Source organism: Equus caballus, chromosome 6, assembly GCF_041296265.1.
Source record: "Equus caballus isolate H_3958 breed thoroughbred chromosome 6, TB-T2T, whole genome shotgun sequence".
In the NCBI taxonomy this organism is placed as follows: domain Eukaryota; kingdom Metazoa; phylum Chordata; class Mammalia; order Perissodactyla; family Equidae; genus Equus; species Equus caballus.
The window spans coordinates 47,531,467-47,555,169 of record NC_091689.1 but is presented as its reverse complement, the minus strand read 5'-3'; the positions used below and the strand labels follow the sequence as shown (position 1 = coordinate 47,555,169).

The 23,703-nt window shown below is 50.7% G+C and overlaps 1 protein-coding gene across 4 annotated transcripts in view; it reads right to left on the bottom strand.

Moving 5' to 3' along the window:
• The window catches only part of CLSTN3 (calsyntenin 3), a 33,038-nt gene that overhangs the window by 2,688 nt on the left and 6,647 nt on the right, over nt 1-23,703 (bottom strand). For 2 of the 4 annotated variants that reach the window (XM_070270932.1, XM_070270933.1), the window contains exons 2-16: nt 20,291-20,413; nt 19,659-19,854; nt 17,851-18,059; nt 17,446-17,595; nt 17,002-17,187; nt 16,249-16,530; nt 15,259-15,371; nt 12,519-12,681; nt 11,877-11,933; nt 10,984-11,141; nt 10,700-10,848; nt 6,254-6,480; nt 5,785-5,955; nt 4,818-4,963; nt 4,447-4,582 (exon numbers count right to left, since the gene is read on the bottom strand). In XM_070270932.1, the coding sequence (XP_070127033.1) occupies nt 4,447-4,582; nt 4,818-4,963; nt 5,785-5,955; nt 6,254-6,480; nt 10,700-10,848; nt 10,984-11,141; nt 11,877-11,933; nt 12,519-12,681; nt 15,259-15,371; nt 16,249-16,530; nt 17,002-17,187; nt 17,446-17,595; nt 17,851-18,059; nt 19,659-19,854; nt 20,291-20,413 (2,466 nt within the window). Of the gene's footprint in view, nt 1-4,446; nt 4,583-4,817; nt 4,964-5,784; nt 5,956-6,253; nt 6,481-10,699; nt 10,849-10,983; nt 11,142-11,876; nt 11,934-12,518; nt 12,682-15,258; nt 15,372-16,248; nt 16,531-17,001; nt 17,188-17,445; nt 17,596-17,850; nt 18,060-19,658; nt 19,855-20,290; nt 20,414-21,657; nt 21,780-22,235; nt 22,362-22,816; nt 23,252-23,703 lie in introns of those variants that run through there. The other 2 variants (XM_070270934.1, XM_001498099.7) reach the window with 2 other exon arrangements.

The window sequence follows — 23,703 nt, the reverse complement described above, 5'->3', positions numbered from 1 at the left end:
ACCCCACACAGGCGCCCCCAGGCCCAGGGCCCTCACAGGCAGCTGGGTCACTACACCCCACATGGGTGCACAGCCCTCACCACTGTTGGCACACACAGCAATGCACCCACCCACTGTGAGGCCCAGACCCTGGGCCGCCTCGTTGCTGAGAGACTATTACAACTACACATGTCCCACACGCATACACATCATGTTCCAGCCCACATATATCTCCCAATCCCGAATTTACCCACAGCCTCTAAGACTCACACTTCAAGAGACAGAGCAGAATGTAGAGAAGAACATAGCATGGGAGCCTCCACACCTTGCTGCATACCCCTCCTCTCCAGCAGCCAGCACACACACCTGCCATACACTCCGGGGCCAACCAGGTATGTGGAGAATGCCCTGCCTGAGCAAGTACACTAGCCCCACACCTCCCTGAGACTGCCTGAGGGCTCTCTGCCAAGTTGGTCTCCAACCTGATCTGACTTATAGCCCACTTGGAGCCACTTGCCAATGATTGCCAACTCTGCTGAACAGGGCAGGCAGGCTCCCTGGGCACCGGCTCCAGGGAAGAGATGGGCCTGCTGGATCAGCATTTCTCAACTGCCTTGGCATGCGGGGAGGAGGGAAGAGGGCAAGAGAGTTGCCCTTTCTGCCCATCTACAGGAAATAGTCCCTCCCAAGTCTCCAAGTCAATGGGTAAGATCCAGGGGCAGTGACCCCACCAGCAGATGGCCCCTGCAGCTAAGCCCGGGGCCCAGAAGGAGTGGAGAGCCCCCTCAGAGTGGAGGCCACAGCAGGGGAACCTACTCTAGAGGTACAATGATGACAAGCCAATGGTTCTGGTTTGTGCCTTAATCAAATGCACGTGTCCCTCTGAGCCCCTGGCCCGGGGAGGAAATGACAAGTTGATTGCCAGGAATAAGAAATGACCACAGGAAAAACAAAATGCAGATGTTCCCTCTGTAGGCAAACAAGTATGGTTAATCAGTTTAAAATGAGCCAGGAGGCCAGGGAGATGGCAGGATTTTTAAATTAGCTACAGACAAAAATCAAGAGTTTAAGTACAATCAACCTTTCTTGCTGCATTAGAGCCGAGCAGCTAATTCTGGCCTTGAATGACCTCCGGAGCCACCATGACTGGGGTTTAGCAAATGGCCCACGGGAACTCCTGATTCATGTGATTGTGAAGACACTGTGGAAAGCCCTGCCCACAGCCCTGCATGGCACCTCTCTGTGAAGAGCCTCAGGGGGAACTTCCTGCTGTTCTCAGGCCCAGGGCTTCTCTTGAAATACTGGTTGGCCCCTATCATATGCCTTTCATAACGCCTTAGCTCAGAGTCAAAGGGTGGGTCCACTCTAGCAACTGCACAGCATCTCCTGGGATGTATTTTGTGAACTGACTTTGTTCCCTGGCTTCCTCTTATTCTTCTTTCATCATTGTCCCTTCCTCCTCACTTCCTAACTCATTGTCTATTTTCATCCTACTTCGTTGTAGGTCTTTCTGCAAAGCCTTGGATACTTGTAGGAGACAAAGTAGGGAAATGGTTCCCAAACTTTGCTGCACACTGGAATCACCTGAGGATCCTTAGAAACCACTTAGGCCTGGCTCCCACCCCCAGACAGCCTGATTTAACTGGTATGGGGTGAAACCTAGGCACCAAGTGTCTTTACAGCTGCCCCAGTGATTCTGATGTGCATCAAAGTTTGGGATGACTGGATAAATATTGTCTTCATCATCTCAGCTCACCCTTCTCAGATAACTTCATTCTCCCTAACCGTAAACACCCCAAACCAACCACCCACCCCCAATTTTCAAATTCTCATTCTCTCTCATGCTCATCCAAAATCCCTTCTACCCTTCAAGATCCAAGCTCAAACTCTACATGAGCCCCAAAACCTTCCCTGGCTGCCCCAATTCACACTGCTCTCTGTCTGGTGTGCTTAGGAGCTTCAGAGAAATGAACCTCCTATCTCATTGGAGGGCATTAAATCTCTTACTGCTACTGCATGGTTAGAGTAATTTGAAATTGCAAAGCCATAATCCTGTAACACCACTCTTAGGGTTGGGAGGAGAAGGGGAAGGAACACCTTGAGAGTCAGAAAAGGCATATGGAACAGTTTTTATCAAGTGGATCTCCTGGTAAGCTTAAGAGATGTCAATCACCAATGCCCTTAGGTGAACTATCAACTCCACACCCTACTCAGGCCAAAATGAGGGCAAAAGCAAAGGCAGGCTGCTGCTCTCAATTGGAATCTCAGAGCAAGCTTGGTTGGCTTGGACATCAGCTCAGAACAGCGGCTGGGGAGGTGGTGTTCACTCTGGGGACGTGAGACAAGGGCAGCACTCACAAACCCCAGGGCACCCCCAGGCAACTGCAAGGGACAAGGGGTGTGAAATGCCAGGCCAGTGAGTGCAGGGCAGCTGGGTGCTCAAGGGAGGAAGCTCTGGACTAGTTAGAACAGGGATTCTCCCATGGGGCCTCATACCAAAAAAAAAGCAAGGACTGAGAATCTCACCAGGTCCAGCAGCAATGCCAACCCATGTCTACCTCGAGCCTAACCTGAGTAGCAGGACCCAGTGTCCAGCCAGACAAGGCTGAGCGGGTTGATTCCCAGGGAAAGAACTGGAGAAAGAGCTAGGGAATCATGAGGAAAAAAAGAGCTGACCCCAAAGGTCTATCTAACAAAAACAAAAACTATTAGTTTTCTCAGCCGTCTCTAAAGACGGTATGCAACTTGGTTATGCCTTAGACTCCCTCCTCACTACTGCCAAGTGAATCACAGTGAAACACTCAAAAAGGCCTCTCTAGTTGTTTTCAAAGAGAGTAAGGAAGAAGGGAGCCATCCCGGAGAAAAGGAAACACAAGCTGGCAGCCAATGCCAAGGAGAGGACACCAGACTAAATCAGGGGCACCAGGGAGCTAGCCCGAGTCAAAGAAGCCCTGGGAAGCCCTCGGGAGCTCCCCCAAATTAGGTTCAACTATAAAGTAATCAGACTGAAAAAAAAAGCATCAAACATAAACAGAGAGGGCACGGAGGGCAATGTTAGTACACAGGGTCTGGAATGCTGGCTCCACCACTTTCTAGCTGTGTGATCCTGGATAAAGTACATAACCTTTCTGGGCGTCTACTTCCTTGCCTTCGCAGGGGATAATTCTAGTACCTATTTCATTTCTTGTTTGTCATGACTAAATGAGTTAATATGTGTAAAGGCCAATGAGCGTGGTGCCCAGCACACACTGATGTGTCCGCTCTTCTTATTATTACATGTGTTGAGTGAGGGCTGTGCTTTCAGGGGAGCGTTTGCTGACCATGAACTTCTTCCAAGAAAGCATTCTTGGAACTCCTTAGGGAATTGCCTTCGGAGCCTGTGAAATACCTTTTGACTTTTTTCCAAAAGTGACAAACCTGCGCCCTTTGAGAGTGGGTTTTACGTGTAAAAACTTAAAATGCTATCCAGAGCCAACTCGGACAAAAGTGGATGACAAAGTTGGGTAACACGGAACTGGGCCAAAGGAAAAGTGTATCTAAAAAGCAACAAAAATACATGCCTCTCATAAATTGGCTTTGAAAGCAATTCTAAAAAGGGATTCCAAAAATCATCTTCAGCAACATCAGAATCATTCTGCAGTTTTTAACAAGGTGGAAGAAGACTCGTTTTGTAATATTAGGTATAAATATGAGGTTACAAAACAATTTGATCCCGACTTTGTAAAAAGAAAAAGACTGGAACATAATCTATCATCTTAACAATGGTTTCCTCTCTGTGATGGAATCATGGCTGACTTTCCTTCCTCATACTTGTAGTTTGTAGTTTTTCTACAACTTAGCAACTCTTACATCGGGGATTAAAACACTTCATCCCTGGTGCAGGAGCACGGCCAGGGAAGGAGGCCTTTGGAGGGCAGCTCTCCCTCGGGATGTAATACTTTGCATATTTGCATATTCTGTTGTAGAAAGTCTTAAGACTTTATAGATAGCACATAATTATACACATAATAGCACCAACATTCTCCTTGAGGACACAGACTGTATGTATCCTACAATTCTCTCATATTCCTAATAGCACTTTAGGACAGTGCTAGTACACAGTAGGTGTTCAATAAATAAATACTTGATAGCTTCACTACAGAGGATCCCTAGATTGAGGGCTAATTTGATATTGTTAGGGGAGGGCAGCAGGAAAAAAAGGTTCTTAAACCCCACACTGACTTTAGGATTCCAGGCACGAGTGCTCCTGCGACGACACAGGCTCACCTTCTTCACGGGAGAAAGTTAACGCTCCAGGGGGACCAGGGGACCGGAACACAGTCGCCAGTTAAGTCAGGTACACAGGGAACAGACCGCACTGCTCCATGCCTGTCCTCCCCTCCCCGTGGTGGAGAGGGAGGATGCCAGCACTCAGCCCACTCCCTGCCACCAGCCCCTCCCTGCCTGGCCCCGCGCAGCCTTACGTACTGGAGTTTCGGTGGGAGCTGGCCAGGCTGTGTCCAGCCATCTCAGGCGGTGGCTGGTGACCACGGTGCAGGAACTGCTGGGAGCTGAGCACATGGCTTGGGTGGGCAACTCGGTTCATGCTGTGCAGCACGTTGACCTGGGGAAACGGAGGGCTCACTGGGCACACACATCTCCCAGGTTCGACCCCACCTCTCTAGAGCCCACCTTTTAACCACTGCCCCACAGCTTCTCCTCCTTCTCCACCCACCGCCAGGCCCAGGAGTCCTCCAGGCTGTAATTTCCATTCCCACCAACTCTCAGTTTGAGTCCACTCCACCCTGGCTTCTCGTCAGTGGGGGATAGCTGTGGAAGGAAGGAACCTCTCTAGGTACCTCCACAATGAATTCATTGCTGGAGTAACGACCATTCATTTCCGAGCAGGAAAGCCGAAATTTCCTGGCATAAAGAGCAGCTCCATGTCGCAGCCGATAACGGGCCTGCCTCAGGATCTCTTCATACACAGTGATGCTCTCCACCCCTAGAGGAGGAGGACGCAGCTCAGTGCAAGAGCCAACAAAGAGGCTGGGACAGGACCCTCTCTCCCAGACTCCCACCAGTGCAGAATCGGTTAGTCCCACCCCTCAACAGGGGGTGACCTGAGTTCTCAGAAGAGATGCTCCCCTCCACCCCACTGCCTGCTCTCTGACTGGAGTCTCCATTTCCTGCTCTGCCCTTCTCTAACAGCTCTGTGGCTTCTGGGTAGGGATGGAGAGAAGGAAAGAAGGACACCCTGCAAGATAGAAGGGAGGCACAAGCAGGAGGGAAACAGAGAGGGGGAAATACAGAAGTCCTCAGTGAGGCTCTGGAAGGGAATGGAAACAGGAGGGAACTGGTTAGGCCCATCTTCTCTCACCCTCCCTTAAGGAGGGTCCTTTGGAGAAGAGTAGGCTTCCTTTGGAAGCTACCAGATCATTACTGCTATTCATTATGAGACGAGCACTTGACTTAAAGCTATGGTGTGTACATAAGATGAGTGAGACGGGAGATAGAGAAGATGGCTACTACCAAACAGCTAGATGATAAGAAAGCTGGTCAGAGAAGACTGAGCGAAAGGAGGAGAGGAACCAGGAGTGGCGATGAGCCTGGCTGTAGAGAGAAGCAGGAAGGAAGAATCATTTGGAGCCTAAACCCCGGCACACCTCCTCTAGGGACAATCTGGAAGCCAGAAGATCTTCCAGGCTTGGAAGGTGAAGATGGCACTTGGCCACATCCCTGGGCCTGGAAGGAGGACCCTCTGGATTTCCCAGATAGTTGATCATGGGGGAAGGCAGAAGAGGTGAGTTCTCAGGCCCCACTGACCAGCAATGGTGAGGTAGGCAGACGTGTTGGTGAGCTCCAGCCCTCGCTGCTGCAAGGATGCCATGTCCAAGAGCAGGCTTTCCCGTTCAGGGTCTAGGTCATCCCCCACAAGAGAAATTTCACAGCCGTCCAGGTTGTGCACGATCTCATCCGACATGCGTGTGTCTGTCACTGGATGGAAGAGAGTCAGGATCTTGGTCAGAGCTGAAGGGCTCACCTCATGGCCATTCTTCTTCCCCTTCCAGGGTCATTCTCTGAGAGCAGTCAGCATCATTTTCAAGAACATCATTACTCAACAATTTCCTTCTTGAGTAATGGGCCTCCTACTGGGTCTACGTCCTAATGGTGAATGGCCCTAATCAAGCAAATGCAGTACGAAGTCTGTCTCATATCCTGCCCCAGATTTTCTCCCTCACACTGGTTCAGACATGGGCCCCTTCTCTGGATGATATCCTGGGGTTATCCTTACCTGTGCCCTGCCAACTCTCATCCTTTTTGGCCTCTACTTGGTGAGAAATGGAGCAAGTGATTTGAAGATCGGGGAACAAAGGGACCCCCTCGGGTCCCTCAAAGTCCACAGCTGGGCGGGCAAAATGAGCAGTGCCAGTCAGCAGGATCTGGGGGGCGTCAGGCTGAAGTACCACCACGTAGCCCTCCACGTCGGGGATGGAGACACAGGATTCTTCACTGAAGCACCTGTATGAGAAGGCGGAAGAGAGGCAGCTTGTGACCCCAACACTCTCTCCCTTATAATCCATATTCTGTTTCATCCCTCTGGGCCTTCACCTCTACAACAGAGCACCTATGTCAAGAAGGGTGAGGGAAGGAAAGGGGGATAGTGTCTCTGCACCACCATGACCACCCCCAGCAGCAAAGCTGGAGGGGGGATACCCTTTCCTGAGAGGATGCCACAGCAGGAAAGAGTCAGGGACAGAAGGTCAGACAACCTTGACCTATCGTGGTGATCACATCACCATTGCCCTCCCCAAGGTTACAGAACATCTGTCAACCTTTATTTTACAAATTGAACTTACAAAAATCTATATACATATACAGTTCTTTATCCAGGAGATTTAAATTAAAAAGTGTATTCACTACAATATCTGACAGATATGTGCCAAAAAATATTCAACAAGAAAAGTGGGGTGGGATGGGGTGAGGGGGGCATGTCAAAGGATGTCCTCCTCCTTGGTGTGTCTTCCATTCATTCCCTTCAATATGAGAGAAACACACTTTGGTAGGTGAGCTACTCTGACCTTCTCGGACCTGCACTGGCCATCCCATGAGTCCTCACTGATCTCGGGGCCAGGACAAACTCTCCCCAGAGCACTCAGCCAGGCCAGACCAACCAACAGCACAGCCACTCAGGAACATGCCCCCAGGATCACCTCAAGCCCCATCTTTTGCTAATTAATAATAATGACACCTCTCCTCATAGCACTTGCTGGTTTATGAAGCATTTGCTCATATTTTTCTCATTTATTTTAATCCTGCGGAATAGGGATAAAAAAAAAAACCAAAGCTCTTAGGTCAATCATCCTAGCCACACAAGAAATATGTGTCCCAGTCAAGGCTCAAACTCATTCTTCTCATTCCAAGTCCACAATCTTCCCACTAAACCACAGCCACCATTTGGGGCCTGGGTTTGTGCCAGTCAAATTTATAAAGAAGTGCCCCCTTGAACGAACAGTCTTCACAGGGGAGTTGGTAATTCAGGAGCAAGGACTAAGGTCCATATGGTTGTGCTAACTGAAATGATTGTGCTGAGCCAACTGTTATTAGTGCTCCTGAGCATGCCCAGCTTGACTGCTGGAGCCAAAAATGAGAAGGCACAGCCTCAGCAGATATGATGAGCTCAGAGTCCCTGAAGTTATCAATGCCTATGACTTGCTGCGTTCCTCTACCACAAGGAGTGGGGCCTAAGACAATCTTCACTGTCATTTAGAGAGGCCCAGATCAAAGCCTCTTGGGAAACAACCCCAGCTGACCCTGGAGCACAGGCTCCCACAGACATTCCCACTGCGATGAGCAATCCAAAGGGAACCCAAAAGGGAAGAGGGGGCTGTCTCTGACTTGAAGGCACTAATGATCTGGAGAGATTAGATATGGCACACAACTCTTAAAACAAGGGCAAACACGGTCACCCTCATATGAACGGAACAAAGAAAACCCATGAGAGTTCAGAAAGGGAGAGGTTATTTCTGGTTAGGATGGGAATGGGAGGTCTGGCAAGGGAGGGTAGGGATAATCAAGAAAAGTAGAAAATGAGCTAGCCTTTGAAGGAGAGTACGACTTTGCTAGGCAGAAGGTGAGGAGCATACTAAGGAGAGTAGAGGAACACAAGGCAGGAAAGGCTGGGGCCAGATGGTTGAGGGCTCTGAGTGCAATTGGTACACAGTGGGCGAGAGGAAGTCATTGACGTCATCTTCATCAGGGGAGTGTGAGAATGAAAATCCTGACTTAAGATCACTAACCTAGCCTCAGTTACTCACTAACTGAGTTAGAATACTAGAGATAGGTCAACTAGTGAGGAGGCTACGGCAATAGGCGAGGTGAGAGGTAATAAGAGCCTGGGCTGGAGTGGTAATAGCAGAAATGGAAAAGAAGGAGACAGACTCCAGACACCTGGCACAGAGGAGGGATCTAGGGGACCTGGCAACTAATGGGGCATGGAGGATGAAGACAGAGAGGAATCCAAGATGACTCAGAGGTTTCAAGCCCGGGTGATTGCAAGGACCAAGACACCACTACAGAAATAGAGAATTCAGGGGGAGGGGCTAGTTTGGGCATTGAAGTTCGTTGCTTCAGCTTCAGCTCATTTGTTTGAGGTGCTGGCAGAACATCTAGATAGAGGTTATAGGAAGCAGCTAGAAATTCAAGAGCTATGGAAAGAGGACAATGCTAAAGATAAAGATGTTGTAGCCATCTGTTCAAGGGTTAATGCCACGAGTAGAGGGTCTTTCGAAGAAAGAGATCACAAAAAAACCCTTAGGGAAAACCTGCATTGACTGAATAGTTGCATAAATCTGGCTTTAAACAGGCAGAGGTCTAAGAACTAACTAAACATTGGAAGTTAGGGAAGCCACGCGGACCAGGGCAAGGCTATGCATCAGAGAAGGGAGGTGCTACTAAGTATCTGTTTCTCTCTGTCTTACACACACACACACACACATCTATATTTTCTCCCACCACCTTGAGGAAGTTTTAGGGTAGCACTAACCACCTGGAAGCCCTGAAAGTGGAGAAATGAGAGCTCTCTCTTCCTTAACCTCATAAAGAAAACAACAAGGCCCCTTCTCTCTACTAAAGAACCAAAGTCAGGCTCCCAGTCCTTGGATAAGCTCTTCCCTGGGCCTGAAAGAGGCAGGAGGAATTCAAATGAGCCAGTTAACAGAGAGGATATCAACTCCTCCCACTGAGGGCAGCCTCTTGCAGAGCTCCACCCTAAGCGAAAAGACAGAGCCCACCCTTCTGAGTGGTCCTGAGCAGACCAAAGCGGATGAGGCAACCACTTGGTCTCTGAGAGATTAAGCTCTTCATAGCTGGATGGCAGCCCTTTAACAAATAGAGTCCTGACTAGACCATGGTGGGGTGCACACTCAGCTCTGACCCACACCCACGGGACCTCATCTACCTGTGGCCTTCAGGTCCACGCCATGACCACACCATTCCCAAAAGCCCTGTCGCTGCCTTCCAGGGCTCTGATTGTGAGGGCTGATGGCCATGCCCAGGCACTGGCTAGGGCTGAGAGCCCTCACCTCTCTAAACCCACCCTTCCTAGGATAGGGACAAGTCAGAGATGTTCATTTTCATATAGCTTACGGAGAAACCGAGGCAGAGTAGGGGAGAAGAGAATGTTTACTCAGGAATCCTGACTGCTATACTGTGTAATTCACCCAATAGATGGCAGTGTCTCCTAAAAACTGCCCTGTAAACCATGACAAGGGGTGAAAATGCCTTCATATAACAATAGCCAACATCCGCAGAATAGGCACGCCGCTGGCCACTGGATCTGGATTATATCACGTAGTCTTCATAACAGTTCCGTGAATTAGACTTTATTGTTATTCCTGCTTTATAGCCTTTGCTCAATGCTAAAAAGCTAGTAAGTAATAGACCCTGTGTTCTTAACTATCAGCTTTCATTACCTCTCAATTAATCCATATTTTTAAACACCTAGTAGACTCAAACCTTGAAGTAATCTACAAGTTTTCTTTTAAAGAATTCAGAATCATTCACTTAGAATCCAGAGGTCAGCAAACTTTTTCCAGGAAGGGCCAGACAGTAAGTATCTTCAGCTTTTGGGGCCGTACTGTCTCTGTCCCAACTACTCAGCCCTGCCATCATCACAGGAAAGAAGCCATAAACAATATGCAAATGATGGGCATGGCTGTGTCCTAATAAAACTTTATTTACAAAAACAGGCAGCAGACCAGATTCAGCCCTGGGGCCACAGGGTGCCAACCCCCAGGCTCAGATCATCCTATGTGACCTTGCAAGAGTTTGATGAACCAAAGTTAAAAGAGGTGAAACAGCTAGATCTATTCGCCCAAGGTCATCCAGGCAATTAGTACTGAGTCAGAAGTAATATCAGATCTCTCGGCTCCCAATCCAGTACCCTCTCTGTCCCACTTTACACATCAGCATAGAGGCACAGAGATTAAAACCCCAAATCCTGGAAACGTGGCTTAGTGGAAAGAGTAATAAATCGGTTATGGGGAAATCTGAATCTAGTCCAGGCTCTTCTACCAACATTGCTATGTCAATTGAGCAGGTCAGTTGTCCTTCTGGGGGCCCCGTCTCCCCAGCCACAAAATGAGGGTGGTGTGCCTAGCCCTGGGTGACATCCAAGGCCAAGGAGTTCTGACACCATCTGGCTCTGCTCCGTGATTTGCCTGCCCCACCCAACACTCACTTGACGGCAGTGGTGAGGCGCAGGGGCCTGACGCCAGGCGTGGCAAAGCGCAGAGTGTTCATGTAAGCCACATGCTGCAGGGCATGGTTGAAGGTCTCCACATCATCCCCCTCCAGGGTGAGCAGGGACTGCGAGGGGTTCACGTGGACCTGGGCCCCAGACATAGACATGGCTGAGAGCAGGATCAGAGGCGGGAGAGGAAGGGAGCAGAGGTAGAGAGGTGGGGCAGGAGTGGGGGCCAGGGGACGTGCTGGGAAGGAGAGGGCTAGAGGAAGGGACGATACCTTCATGCCTTTGCCCAGGCTCTCGAAATCCCTATAGTCCAGCCCCTCCCGACATGCATAGAGGCACTCGATGACCTCACGGCTCTCCAGGCGGCCTGAGCGCACGCTGAAACCAGCCAGGTAGCCATGGAAGTAGTGATGGATCGGCAAGGGGTCTCCTAGGGGAGGAACACAGGAGTGGACGGGAGGTGAGAGGAGGTGAGAAGAGAGGAGGAAAAGAAGGAGCAAAGGGGGCTGAGAGAAAGGGAAAAGACAGAAAAAGCAGAAGGCTTGAGAAAGAAAATGAAAAGGAGAAAGGTAGAAACTGAAAGAAGGAAAGAAGAGAGATGAAGGCAGGAGGGAAGCGAGGCTAAGGCGGAGACTGGAGAAGGCAGAGAGAGAAGACAGAATAAAACCAGGAGGAGAAGAGCGAAAAATAGAAGCAACAGAGATGAGAAAAGCTTCCAGGAGAGGAGGAAAGGGAAGAAGGAAAGCAAAACCAAAGAGAGGAAAGAGGAGACATAACGAGGGAAAGGAGGAGCCTGCAAGAGAGGCACCTTCACAGTGACATGCAAGGAGACCAGGATGAATGTGTGCGAGCTTCATAGATGCCCAGATCTTCCCTGACGGGTGACTGACTCCTGCCTCCTGCGTTCTGCTACATGGAAAGCCAGCAAGAGAACTCCTTTACTTTCCTCTGTAGGCAGGAAGGAACACCCAGGCTCCAGCCAAGCTCCGTCTGGCCTTACGTCTCCAAAGAAACCCTGCCTTGCTGTAGTTCTCAGAGGCTCTGCACCCTGGCGGCATGTGAGGCAGTAAATAGTGAGGCGATAGGACTGGCGATGGAAAAGGGAGCACAGAACAGAAAGTTAAGATGAGAACCCTCTGGTCTCCAGGTTTTATACACAGAGTACCTTGTGTGGTGTCTGTACTGTTGTCTCCTCCCTTTTCCTTCTCTTTGTTCTTTTCCTCTGGAGGGAAAAAAAAGTGGCAGTGAGCTCAGGGTTGTGGGGCCAGATTGACAGAAAGAAGAGGTCTTGCCTGCTCTGACCCTGCCCACAGAGGACTTGCATCTCTCAGCTGAGTCCCAACCCTTCTTTTGTCATGTCTCAATCTCTCTGTTATAGACAAACCCCCAAATATGTTGCTGAGGAAGGACAAGGGCTCTGGTAAGACACACACACACAAAGGCTCCCAGAAGGAAAGAAAAAAAAAAGGAAATAGTTTAAAAGTTGAAAGATTGATGACTCTCTGAAGGCTTACTGGCCTCCTGCAGGGGACCCAGCTGTGGAAATCACCATCGTGATGGAACAAAGTAGGAATGAACTGGCTGACCAGAAAGAGAAATTCTGGTGAAATCTGAGAAGGAAATTCCTCCAAATCAGAGGTGATGATTAGTTGAATGCGTGGGAGTTATGGGGGCTGTGGTCTCCTCCACCAGAGCTCTTTCTTCAGGGGGATTATGAAGGTCAGGCTGCCCTTGCTCCTTTACCAATCCTCAGCCACTGGAGGCTCTAACCTTTAGTGGTTTCATTAAGAAGTTCAGGAGGACTTACCAGCCCAGCAGGCCCCAATCATGAGTGCAGGTTCCCTTCGGGGCGGGTGGATGAGACCATTGTCATGGATGAGGGCAGGGTCAAACGAGATGCCATCAGCATAGAGTGTGACTGTAGGGAATTCGAGGTTCAAAGCATAGTGGTGCCACTCATCGTCACAGACCTGGGGGAGGAGGATGGGGCAAGAATCCCTCGGTTACTTCATCTTGAGGGAACTAACCAAGGCACTGCCCCATCTCCTGCAAGACAGGGGCCAGTCCCTCATATTCCCAGTTCTAGCAATAGGGTTTACTAGTGAATTGCTGCCTACCCGGTTCAAGGAGTAACATCCTTGCCCAAAATCTATCAAGCACCAACCTAGTATCTAAAATTCCACTCTTCAGGTAAACCTTTAAAACTATAAACATTTCTAAGAGGAGTAACACTATTTTGTGAATGCATTTTTCCCCAAAAATGTATGTATGTATGTATGTCACTGGAACCTCTAAGTCTGTAACCCAACAGGAACCACTAAAACAAACATGCTTCTCTTTGCGGTTTCTCCAGGATCAGACAAGCCGGGGTGGCGGATGGTCAGAAGAATGAGAGGCAGAGAGTTCTCTGCCTTACCAACTTCCAAACACTGGAATTCCTCAAGGTTCAACCTCGACCCTCTTCCCTTTCCTCTGTACACTCTTTTCCTAGGGGTTACCTCCTCTGTGCCTGTGGGTTCAGATGCCATATCTATGCTGACAACTCTAAAATCTGATCCCAGCCCAGAACTCTCCTGTGAATGCTCTGGCTCACCACTTGGTTGTCTTACAGGTATCTCACATTTCACACGTGTGAGATGGAAGTCCACACCCCTTCCCCATCGTCTCAGTTTTCCCTGGGCAGAATAAATGTTCTGCCGTCCGTCCAGTTGCTCAAATGGATGACCTAGGAGACATCTTTGATCCTTCTCTCTCCCTCATCCTCCATGTCCACTCCATCAGTGGGTACTGTCGATCCTAAGGCCAAACAGAACTAAAAGCTGTGGGTTTCTGTTCAGTTCTCTCCATCTCCATTGACACACATCACCCAAATCCTCAATCTTCTCCTATGTACTGTTGCAACAGACTTATCTCTATACTTACACTCATGTCTCTCTTATATTCATGTCTCTCTCCAATACATTCCTCCCATAGTCGCCAAAGTCATCTTCTTAAAATGTAAAGTTGATCAGGCCACATCCCTGCTTTGAACCCTTCAAAAGGCTTCCCATCTCTCATTGGACAAAATCCAAATGAACCCCACCTGACAGAGTCCATTGTACAACCTGATCACTACCCACCTTTCCAATCTCAAACCCAGTCTTTCCCCCTTGTTCACTGCACTCTAATCTCATTGGCCCTCTTTCCATGCTTGGAACATGCTGAGCTCTTTCCTCCCTCAGGGCCTTTGCATCTGCTCTTCCTACTGCCTGGAACACTCTCTTCTCACAGCTATTTCTCATCCTTTAGGACAAGCTTACATTTCACGTCCGTCAGGCCTTCACTGAACATGGGACCAAAGTTGAGTTCCGCCCCCCCCCCTTGCCTCCCTCTATTCTCTACCTTGGTCCCTTGCTTTTCTTTCAGAGAATTTATCACAATTTTTCATTCTTATATTTCTACTTACTTTTTAAAAATCTAGATCCCCAACTAAAACGTAAGCTCAATGAAGGCAAAGATTTTGTTCCATCTTATACTCCACTGTATCTCCAGAACCTAGCAGAATGACAGGGTATTGATATTTAATAAATATTTGCTGAATAAATAAGAGCAAATAAAAGAAAAATAGAAAGAGCAATGTTACCAATATTAGCAATGTAGGGGAAAGATCAAGAAGCGGCAAAAGGCAGAATATCTCTTTGAAAGAATGCCACAAAAAGCAAAAGCTTTTGTAGACAGCCCTCAATTCTCCAGTTTGTGGATTTTCTGGGCCCTTCATTTCCCCTTCTCTCTCTTCCACTTCCTGCCTTTTTTCAGCCATTTGCTTACTCAGCCACTCCACCAAGGCTTGCAAGAAAAATAGGAGATGGAACCTCAAATTAGTCCCCGCTGGTCCTTGTGGTCAGCTTGGAGAATGAATAAAGAAGAGGCTAGAATTGTTGGCTCATGAGAGGATTTTTTCTTTTTCTTTTTTTTTGCCCATTTTTATTTGTCCCTCATAATCATGGATAATAATACTAAGAATTAAAATGTATAGACTGCTTTTCAGTCTATAAAGGACTATTACATCATTTTATCCTACAACAACCCTGGGATACAGAATCCCTATTATCCCCATTTAATAGTCAAAGAAACTTAAGTTTAAACATATTGACCAAGATTTTATGACTAGTAAGGTCCCCTGGCAGGACTTAAACCCAATCTGTGTCCCTCAGAATTACTTATATCCTTGATTACAACATGCTAACTGCTTGGAAGTCAGGGACAAATACTGTTAAAGTTCTAGATAAGAAGGAAATGAAATAAAACCAGGGGGAAAGAGCTAGTTGATTAGGTTTGACGTTAGTAGTAATTTGTTTTCCTTTTAGTCCAGGAGTGCTTTCTGCAGGAGACAAGACTTGGAAAAAGAGAACAAGAGAACCTGGGGGTACAACGATCAGGAACTGAAAGTGGAGAATGAAAGAGGGGGCATAGGGCGACCTCAAAAATGCCATGCCCTGCCTAGGACCCTCCTTCCCTGAAAGTAAGTTACATCACCCAGCTTTCCCTGGAGCCTCGCACCAGCTCACCTGCTCCAGCTTCCAGAGGAACTTGACCGGGCGGGCACTCTCAAGCAGAGGCCAGTAAAGGAAGGCAATTCTGCAGCCATGGACGGTCAGTGAGTAGTGAGAGAAGCCATCCTCTGAGGAGAGAGGGTGGAGATGGGGGTCAAACACAGGGCCTGAGGCAAGTACATGTTCAAAGCACCAGGAGGGAGAGGAACTGGATTCTTTTTCCTTCCAGGTGCGCTCTTACTCCTGCATTCTCTTACTCCTGCATTCTCTAGCGTCTCCTCTCTCTCAGTCTCTCTCTCTCTCTCTCTCTCTCTCTCTCTCTCTCTCTCTCTCACACACACACACAAACAAACACACACACACAGAGTCCAGCCCAGGTGACAACTAGGGCTTCTCAGACATCTGAGAAAGGGGCTGGAGGGGGACACTGGCCAGCCTGCTTCCACCCAGATCTTTATTGGTCCTTTGGTTAATACAAACATCATGGGTGACAGCCCTTTTCAGGTCAAAAGAAATGAGCTCAGAAAAGTGGCAGAAATGGAAGAGCAGGTCAAGGCTGAGCCCTCCCTGGAAAGATGTGCCACTGCAGTGGAGGGAGGAGGGGTACTTAGAGATGAGCCAATGAGCCCTTATAGCAGGAGGATGGGATGGTGATGGAAGAGAAAGAATGGGGCACACCATTATCCAGGCCTTTCCATCGCAATGGAGGGGCTTTAATGGGAGTAGATTTGGGGGCACTCTACTCCATGTGGGATGCAGGGGGATTGAGCAACTGCAAATGAGAACAGCAATGAGCAGTCCCACTACACTCTGAGGGCAGTAGGCTCTCACCTTGTCATGTTGGGAGTCAATCACAGAATTTGAGGGAGCATCAAACCTAACATTGCCATCTTACAAATGAGGGAGAGCAAGTGACCCATTCACAGTAAAAGACTGCCCAGTGATAGAGGCAGGACACAAAGCCAGTGTCCCCACTCTCAGACCAGCACCCTGAGGAAGGCTCACCATTTTGCACAGTGTTACACACGATGGTTTCCTCTTCCTTCTTGCCCTTGTTGGGAGTTACACCATGTTTCATCCAGAAAGACAGGGTAAAATGGTCACTGAGGCTGTCCTGGGGCCCAGAGCCCAGCCCAGCTGTGCCACCCAAGGGCACCTGCACAGCTTGGGTGCCATTGAACCAGTATATAAGGCTGCTGTCCTGGCTGTAATGCACTGAGAGTCCCGCCGTCCAGTTGGCATTGGGGCCAGGCATGGGCAACAGATCCACCTCCCCAGTGGCAGCACCTGCAGGAGCCCCAGAGGGCACGAGAGTCAGAGCGGGGAAACGGGAAGCAGGCAGGGCAAGAGCGACTGATGGGAAGACTGATGGAGACTACAGCTAGTCTCACTGACTCTTCTCGCCTTTCAAAGACAAGAGAGGGATAAACTTCTCTTCTAGGAATAGCTTTCCAACTAACTCAACCCCTTTTCCAACTCTTCATCTCTCCCTACCATTGTTCCACAAAGTACCTGGTAACTGTCTTGTGCTACAATTATGCATCTTTGCCAATGACATATTTATTTGCTTTTTGGGCCACGAGAGCTAACTACCTGCCACAACCACTGTGGATGTATGCACTCTGGATGGACAAAGGAAGATGTAAGAAGGCAGATTCTTAGGAAACAGGCAGAGGAGGATCAGGCAGAGGCTGGGTGGGAAGGGGCAGGCCTGGGGTGGGGAGGTGGGCGAGGCGGCAGGGGAGCAGGCACACCCACCACAGAGTTTCCGCAGTGCCCGCTCTGAGTAGTTGTCTCGGTCACAGCCCTTGGCCACATGGCTGGTCTGCAGCTCTATGGTGGCCTGAATGTTCCAGAGAGGTTCATCACACGTCTCCAAGCGGATACCAGGGAACAAAGCCAAGCTCCCAGCGCCTGGTGCATATTCAATCCTTTTGTTCCAGCCTGCATGGGTGAGAGGGAGAGGGCGGTGGACAGAGAGAGAAGGGTAAGTCAGCCCCTCCTATCCATTCCTCTCTTGCCACTCCACTGGCAGTCTCAGGCTCCTAGGAAAATGGCCGGCCAGGGTGGAGAGCTATAAGCCTGACTCCAAATATCCCTCCCCTGCCTCCTAGCCTAGCCCCTATGATTGTCAAAGGGACAAAAAAGGAGACCAAGGTAAAAGATGTTTCACAAGATGGGTCACTGAGCTGAGCTCCTCACCTTGCCAGCTGGGTTTACAGGTGGGCTTCACCTGGATCTCAACCTCGGCATCATCTGCCGCCCGCTTCTTCCCGCAGTCGTAAGCCGTCACCGTAAACTTGTAGAGCCTCTCACCACTGTACTGCAGCTTCTCCGTGTTCTCAATGTTCCCTGAGGTGGGGGTGTGGGTGGAGGCGGATAGAGCAGGTCAAGAGCACTAGAGAAATCCCGGGGAGGCAAGGGGAGGGCTCATGAGCTAATTGGGCACGGGTGAACTATGCAGCAGGAAGCGGGGAACAAAGCGTCTGGGACAAAAGCTCCACATCTGAGAAGGAGGGTGTGCAATGAGGATCTGACAGGCAGGAGAAGTGGAGAGCACAGCCCTGGAGTGTCCTAAGGGATGTGGGATGCAGGGGCTGCACTCACCGTCATTGTCGATGAGGAAGGGGGTGTTGGGAGTGAGGATCTCGTAATAGCAGATCTGGCTGTACTGGGGGGAGCAGTCACCATCGATGGCTTCGACCCGCAGGATGCGGTCATACAGCTTCCCCTCCGTCACCGCAGCGCGGTATAGCCGCTCCACAAACACTGGGGCAAATTCATTCACATCATTGACCCGCACATGCACAGTCGCCCTGCAAGTGCCAGAGCAGAGGAGGAACAAGGAAGAGTCAGCCAGCCTCGATACTCCATACCAGACACTCGCCGAGAGGCACCCGTAGGGATCCAGACAGGGAATCAGAGCAGAAGGGAGCCAGTGTGTCCCTGAGCTTGGGGCAGTCAGCACGCTCAGCCCCGCCGCCTGGGGCACCAGGCACCCCAAGAGGGAGGGCCGAGGGAAAGAGCAACTGATGTAGGGGTAAGGAGCAACCCCAGCGGGGGCCAGCAGCTGATGACTTCTGTACAGAACGCTATAGGTTGTGGTGCCAAGACCAGTGGTAAGGCAGAGGATTTTGTGCCCAGCAGGTCTTTCCTTCACAAGTCAGATCTGCAGAGTTAGAGCCAAATTAAAACCAACCATGGGGGGGGAAGTGGCATTTGTTCAAAAGCCATAAGTCATCTGCCATGAGTCGTACGTGTGAGATGAGTGCAGCCTTCTGCATACGCATGTGCGATGTGCATGTTGGCTGTGGGCCCTCCCTACTCGGGCACCTGCGGGCCAAGCAGAGCTCAGCTAAGCCTTTTGTGCTGAGCCCTGCCCTTAGCCAAGATCCAGGTGCCGGAGGTCCAGAGGCAGGGGTCCTATCTCCAAATGGGAAACTGAGTCACAAGGATGGTTTATCGCTAGTGCCTCTTAGTGGCCCAGGAATCCTGACTGCCAATCTTTCTCCCATTCTCAAATGAGAAGTTAGCTGGAACAGACGTAGGAGTCCTGGGCCCCAGTCTCTTTCATGCTTAGCCATCTCCTGCCTACCCTAACCTAGAGCTGTGCATGTGTATGTTATGTGTGTGAGCGTGGTGCACAACACAAGTAGAGCTGTGCATGTGTATGTTATGTGTGTGAGCGTGGTGCACAATACAAGTAGACTGATGGGGCAATTGGAAGGGATCCAGATGTGTGCTCAATGCACTCATCTTCCTCTTCCTCATTGTAACCCCCATGTACTGAGCCCTTTCCTATGTGTCAGGCACTGTGGTGCATGCTTTGTACACAAACCACCTCCTTTCGTCTTCACAGTAACCTAAAGAGGTAGGTATCTCGGCCAGGCCCAATGGTTAAGTTTGCATGCTCTCCTTCGGCAGCCTGGGGTTTATGGGTTTGGATCCCAGGCATGGACCTACACACCACTCATCAAACCATGATGCAGCAGTGACCCACATGCAAAATGGAGGAAAATTGGCACCGACAGTAGCTCAGCAACAATCTTTCCTAAGCAAAAAAAAAAGAAGATTGGCAACAAATGTTAGCTCAGGGTCAATCTTCCTCACCAAAAAAAAAAAAAGTATGTATCATCATTATCCCAATTTGACAGATAAGGAAAAGCAGATCCAGATGGGCTAAGTTGCCCAAGGTCATAAGAGGCAAAACCAAGATTAGATCTCACTGAGTTCTACTGCATGTTTCTGTCACCTTGACTGAAGGCTCCTGGAGGACAAAGACTCTGTCTCTAAACCCTACAAACAGAGAGGGGAGCCGGTAGCTAATCAATGACAGCATGGACAGAGGATGGTGAGCAGCTTGGGAGGAGGGAGAAGAGCCCTGGAGCAGGGGACCGGGACAAGGGCTTCCTCACTTGTGGGACTTCTTGGTGTTGGCCCCGTCAGGGCCCTCGCCACAGTCGTAGGCCTGGATGGTGAAGGTGTGCTCCTTCTGGGCCTCACAGTCCACTGGCTCCTTGGCCCGGATCAGCCCTTCTCCCGTCGCCTTGTCCAGGATCACAGCCTCAAAGGGCACCCCAGACCCATGGAGCCGGAAGCCACAGATCTCACCTGGCAGAGGGGGAGGGAGGGATGAGGCTCCTGCAACCACCTCCAGCGTCTCCTTCCCAGCCTCAGCCTCCCCACCTCGGGTTCCCGCTTCACCTCTTCTCCCAAACCCCGTCAGTTCTCCTGTACATGTGACAGCAATAAGTATCAAACATAGAGCTCCAATCCCAGCTTCCCTGAGCAGCAACCTCTCAGAGCCACCAGGTCTGAGATCTGGCAAAATCTTGATGTGTTTAACCCCTGCCTGGCCACGTACCTCTCTCCCGCTCCCTTTACTCAACCACCATTCTTCAATGGAGCCCATTCTCCTCCTTGAGCCTACTTCTTCCATTTTCCCAAGGTCTCTTCCCCATTTCCTCATTGCTCTCCCTCCCAGGACCTCCCCTCTCCTCCCTTGCCCTCTGTCCTACCCACCTTGCCATGTCCCGACCCCAATTACCTGCATAGCGCAGGGGGGCGTCCTTGTCCAAGGCAAAGAGTGGCGGGTTCAGCAGGACTGTGTTGTCATTCTCCATGACGATGCCCTGGTATTCTGCTTCGATCCATGGCTTGTGCTTGTTGGCTGATGCCCCAGGGAGAGGAGAGGAAGCACTTGTGAGCTGGTACTCTACTCCCACACTACCCTTGTTGACCCAAACCGCCACCAGCATCATCCCCCTTTCCACCCCTGCTGAAGCACCTGCAGGAGGAAGGGCTGAGGACAATAAATCAGTTATTAAAGGAGTCAGAGGGTCTGACTGGGAGGTCACAGCCTTCTCCTACGGCAGGATAGACAGCTTCCATGGCAACAGCCTGCCCTGGGGGGAGGGGGACCACTATCTCCCCTGGGAAACATGGTCAAAGGGTGGAGAATTTTCTTTAGGGATTTCAGGTGCTGGAGAGTGGAGAGTGGGGATGCAGGGAGCAGGACTGGGCCATCAGAAGGCCCTGGGAAAGGGAAGGGATAGATTAAGGGCAGAGTTGAGATTAGGAAAAGAGGAAATCTAGAAGTTTCCTGAGATCCTGATTGTTTATCCTCTCTACCACCACCACCACACCATTTCAGTCCTGATACTTTCACTCTACACTCCCAGCCAAACCCCAACCTAAGGCCATTCTTCCAGAGGTGAGAGGAGAGAAGAGAAAATATATAGGACAGAGGGAGGGGGACAGAGAGGGGCAGGGATGGAGCCGAGGAATCAATGCCAAATGACTGGATCCAGCAGAGCCGACATCCTAAGGGATTATCGAACTGGCCTAGAAACAAATCCCCTCCCTGCTTCTCACCCCCACACCCAAGAGAACACACTCATAACTCATGACATTTCTATGTCCCCCACAAGGCCACCAATCCCCACACTCCCTGAATCCCACATTTTATACAGACTTATGCCTTAGTCCTAATTCTTGCCTACCCCACCACTCTTCCCTTCAACAACCAGCCAATCCAGGATGGATGTGGGACTCATTCAGCCTCCAGATCTCCCCATCTCCTACCAGACTCGGCTCAAATGTGTCTCCTCCCCAGGACCAATCTCCCACTAGTCTGGTGAGGGGCTATGAGGAAGGCGAAGAATGTTCCCTTCCCTTTCCACATCACCTCTCAGCCCCAATCTCCACTGCTTGCTCTATCTAATCCCATTATGCCAACCCCCAGGCTCTCAGAGCACATTCACGATGGCCCACCAGAAGGACATCAGCAGAGAAAGACGGATCATCAGAGGGAAACTGAGTTATCAAAAGGAAATTCATCCCAGTATCTCATACTGAGCAAGAAATCCTGATTTCCATTCTTTCCTCCAACACCCTCCAAAAAGCCTTTGGTACCTGAACACCTGCCCCTGTCTTGCAGATGACCAGCACGACCACCTCTCTAATGGCAGAGGAGAGAGCCACAAGATGGTGCTCAGCAGGCAGCACAGGAAGTGGCAGGAGGCTGAGAAACCGGGCTGAGGACAGAGATTGAGGTGAGGAGCCACAGCCCAAGGATGGAGGGGCTGCGCACAGCAAGGCTGGCACTGGGCACCCTCTGCACAGCTCACCTCTCCAACCCTGCCCCTCTCCCTGGTCTCCTCGCTCCTCTCCTCTTGGCCACCCACTCAACTCTCTCCTTGTGTCCATCTCCTTTCACTCACTCCTGTCTCTTCCTTCCTCGACTCTCCCCCTCCCCCTCTCCTCACCTGTTCTTCCTGATTTCCCTTTCACTCCTCTCTCTTTTTTTGCCTCCACCTTTACCCTCTTCCATCCCCTTCTTATCCCCCTCCTTTGCCTCATCTCCCTTCTCCTCCTTATCACTCATTTAGCACCCCCACATACCCACTTCTGCCCTTTCCTGCCTTTCTCCACCTACCTGAGCCCTCTTCCCTCACTCCCTCCCTCCCTCTTGGTCCCTCTCATGGCCTCACCCAGCTGAATTTGTCTGCTGTCTGCCAGAGAGGGCAGTTCTGGTAACGCACAGCCGAGCTGGATGCAGGCGTAAGGGTATGGATGCAGAGGAACACGCCAAAACATACGTGCTCCGAATTGCTGAACTGCAAGGAATAGTTTTTCCCCAGGATGGGATGGAGATGAACCAGATGGATCTGCCACACACCCTTAGAGCAGGCACACCCCACTGAAACGGAGAACCACCCAGAGATGTATATTGCCCCTCAGGGGCAAGTCCTTGTGAGACCTGAGACATCTCCAGCAGGGAGAAATTGGGGAAGAAAGAGACAGAGATCCCAGGATGGGAATGGGGACCAAATGGGAGCAAGAGAAGCACATGGGTAGAGATGGACCAGAGAGGAGGATGTGGCAAAGGGGGTGTGAGGGAGAGGAGAGGGGGCAGGTCTGAAAAAACGATGGGAAGGGGGATGGGCAGAAGAACCGACACCTGTCATGTACTAGAGAGCCTCCACGGCTCCTGCCCACCATACCCCTCCTCGATCTGCCTGATACCCCTCTTTCAGTGCCCCCCCACCCCCCCCACCCCCGCCTCACTCACCTTTGTTACAGGAACTGGAGGGGAGCAGGGAGGCCAGCAAGAGGGGCAACAGCAGGAGGGTCATGATGTGGTGTGGGGCAGGGCAGGGCCAGGCGATCGGTCTCCCCTGGGAACCTCAAGCCCGCTTATTCCACCTTGGGGGAGGGATTCAGAGGATCTCCAAGGAGGGGAGGGAGGACAGCGGGCAGCAGAGCAGGGACAGAAAGGGGCCTGCCGCCCACACTAGTCCATAGAGCAGACCTGGGAAGGCCCCAAACTGGGTGGCCGAGGTGGGGGACTTGCAGTGGTGTTTCTTCTCGTTGGCTCTCGAGCCCCGCGTCCTCACTCTCTCTCTCTCATTCCCACCCCATCCCCGCTACTGCAGGATGACGTCAGCACAGCCAGGCGAGGATTGATGGGGCCATTGGCCAATCGAATGACGGTGGGGGCCAGGTGCTGCAGGGGGGGAGGGAACCAATGGGACTGGGGAGCAGGGGCGGGAGAATGTGTTAGGGCTTCTTCCCCTCACTGCAATTTGGGGGAGCAAGGGGACTGCGGGGGCTGAGGAGGAAGCTGGAAAGCCATAGAGGGAGTAGGAAATAAGAGGGACATTGGGAGAATCGAGAAGCCAGAAGCCCGGGGGTGGGGCAGGGAGACGTCAGCGGAGACCTGAGGGAGGCGAGGAGCGGCAGTATCTGCGTCACCCCCTACGACACCTCCAACTCTGCATTAACCTCTTTTCACAGCCCAGTCTATCAGCACGTCCCTGCTGCGTGCCTCCCGGGAACCTGAAGTACACCGCTCAGCCTGCACCTGAGAGATCCTAGCGTTTCAGTTCCCAGCCCCAGGTCTCGGAGGAAACCATAGGATTGGTCAGCAGAGGATGGAAAGGGTTCTGGGGCTGGAGG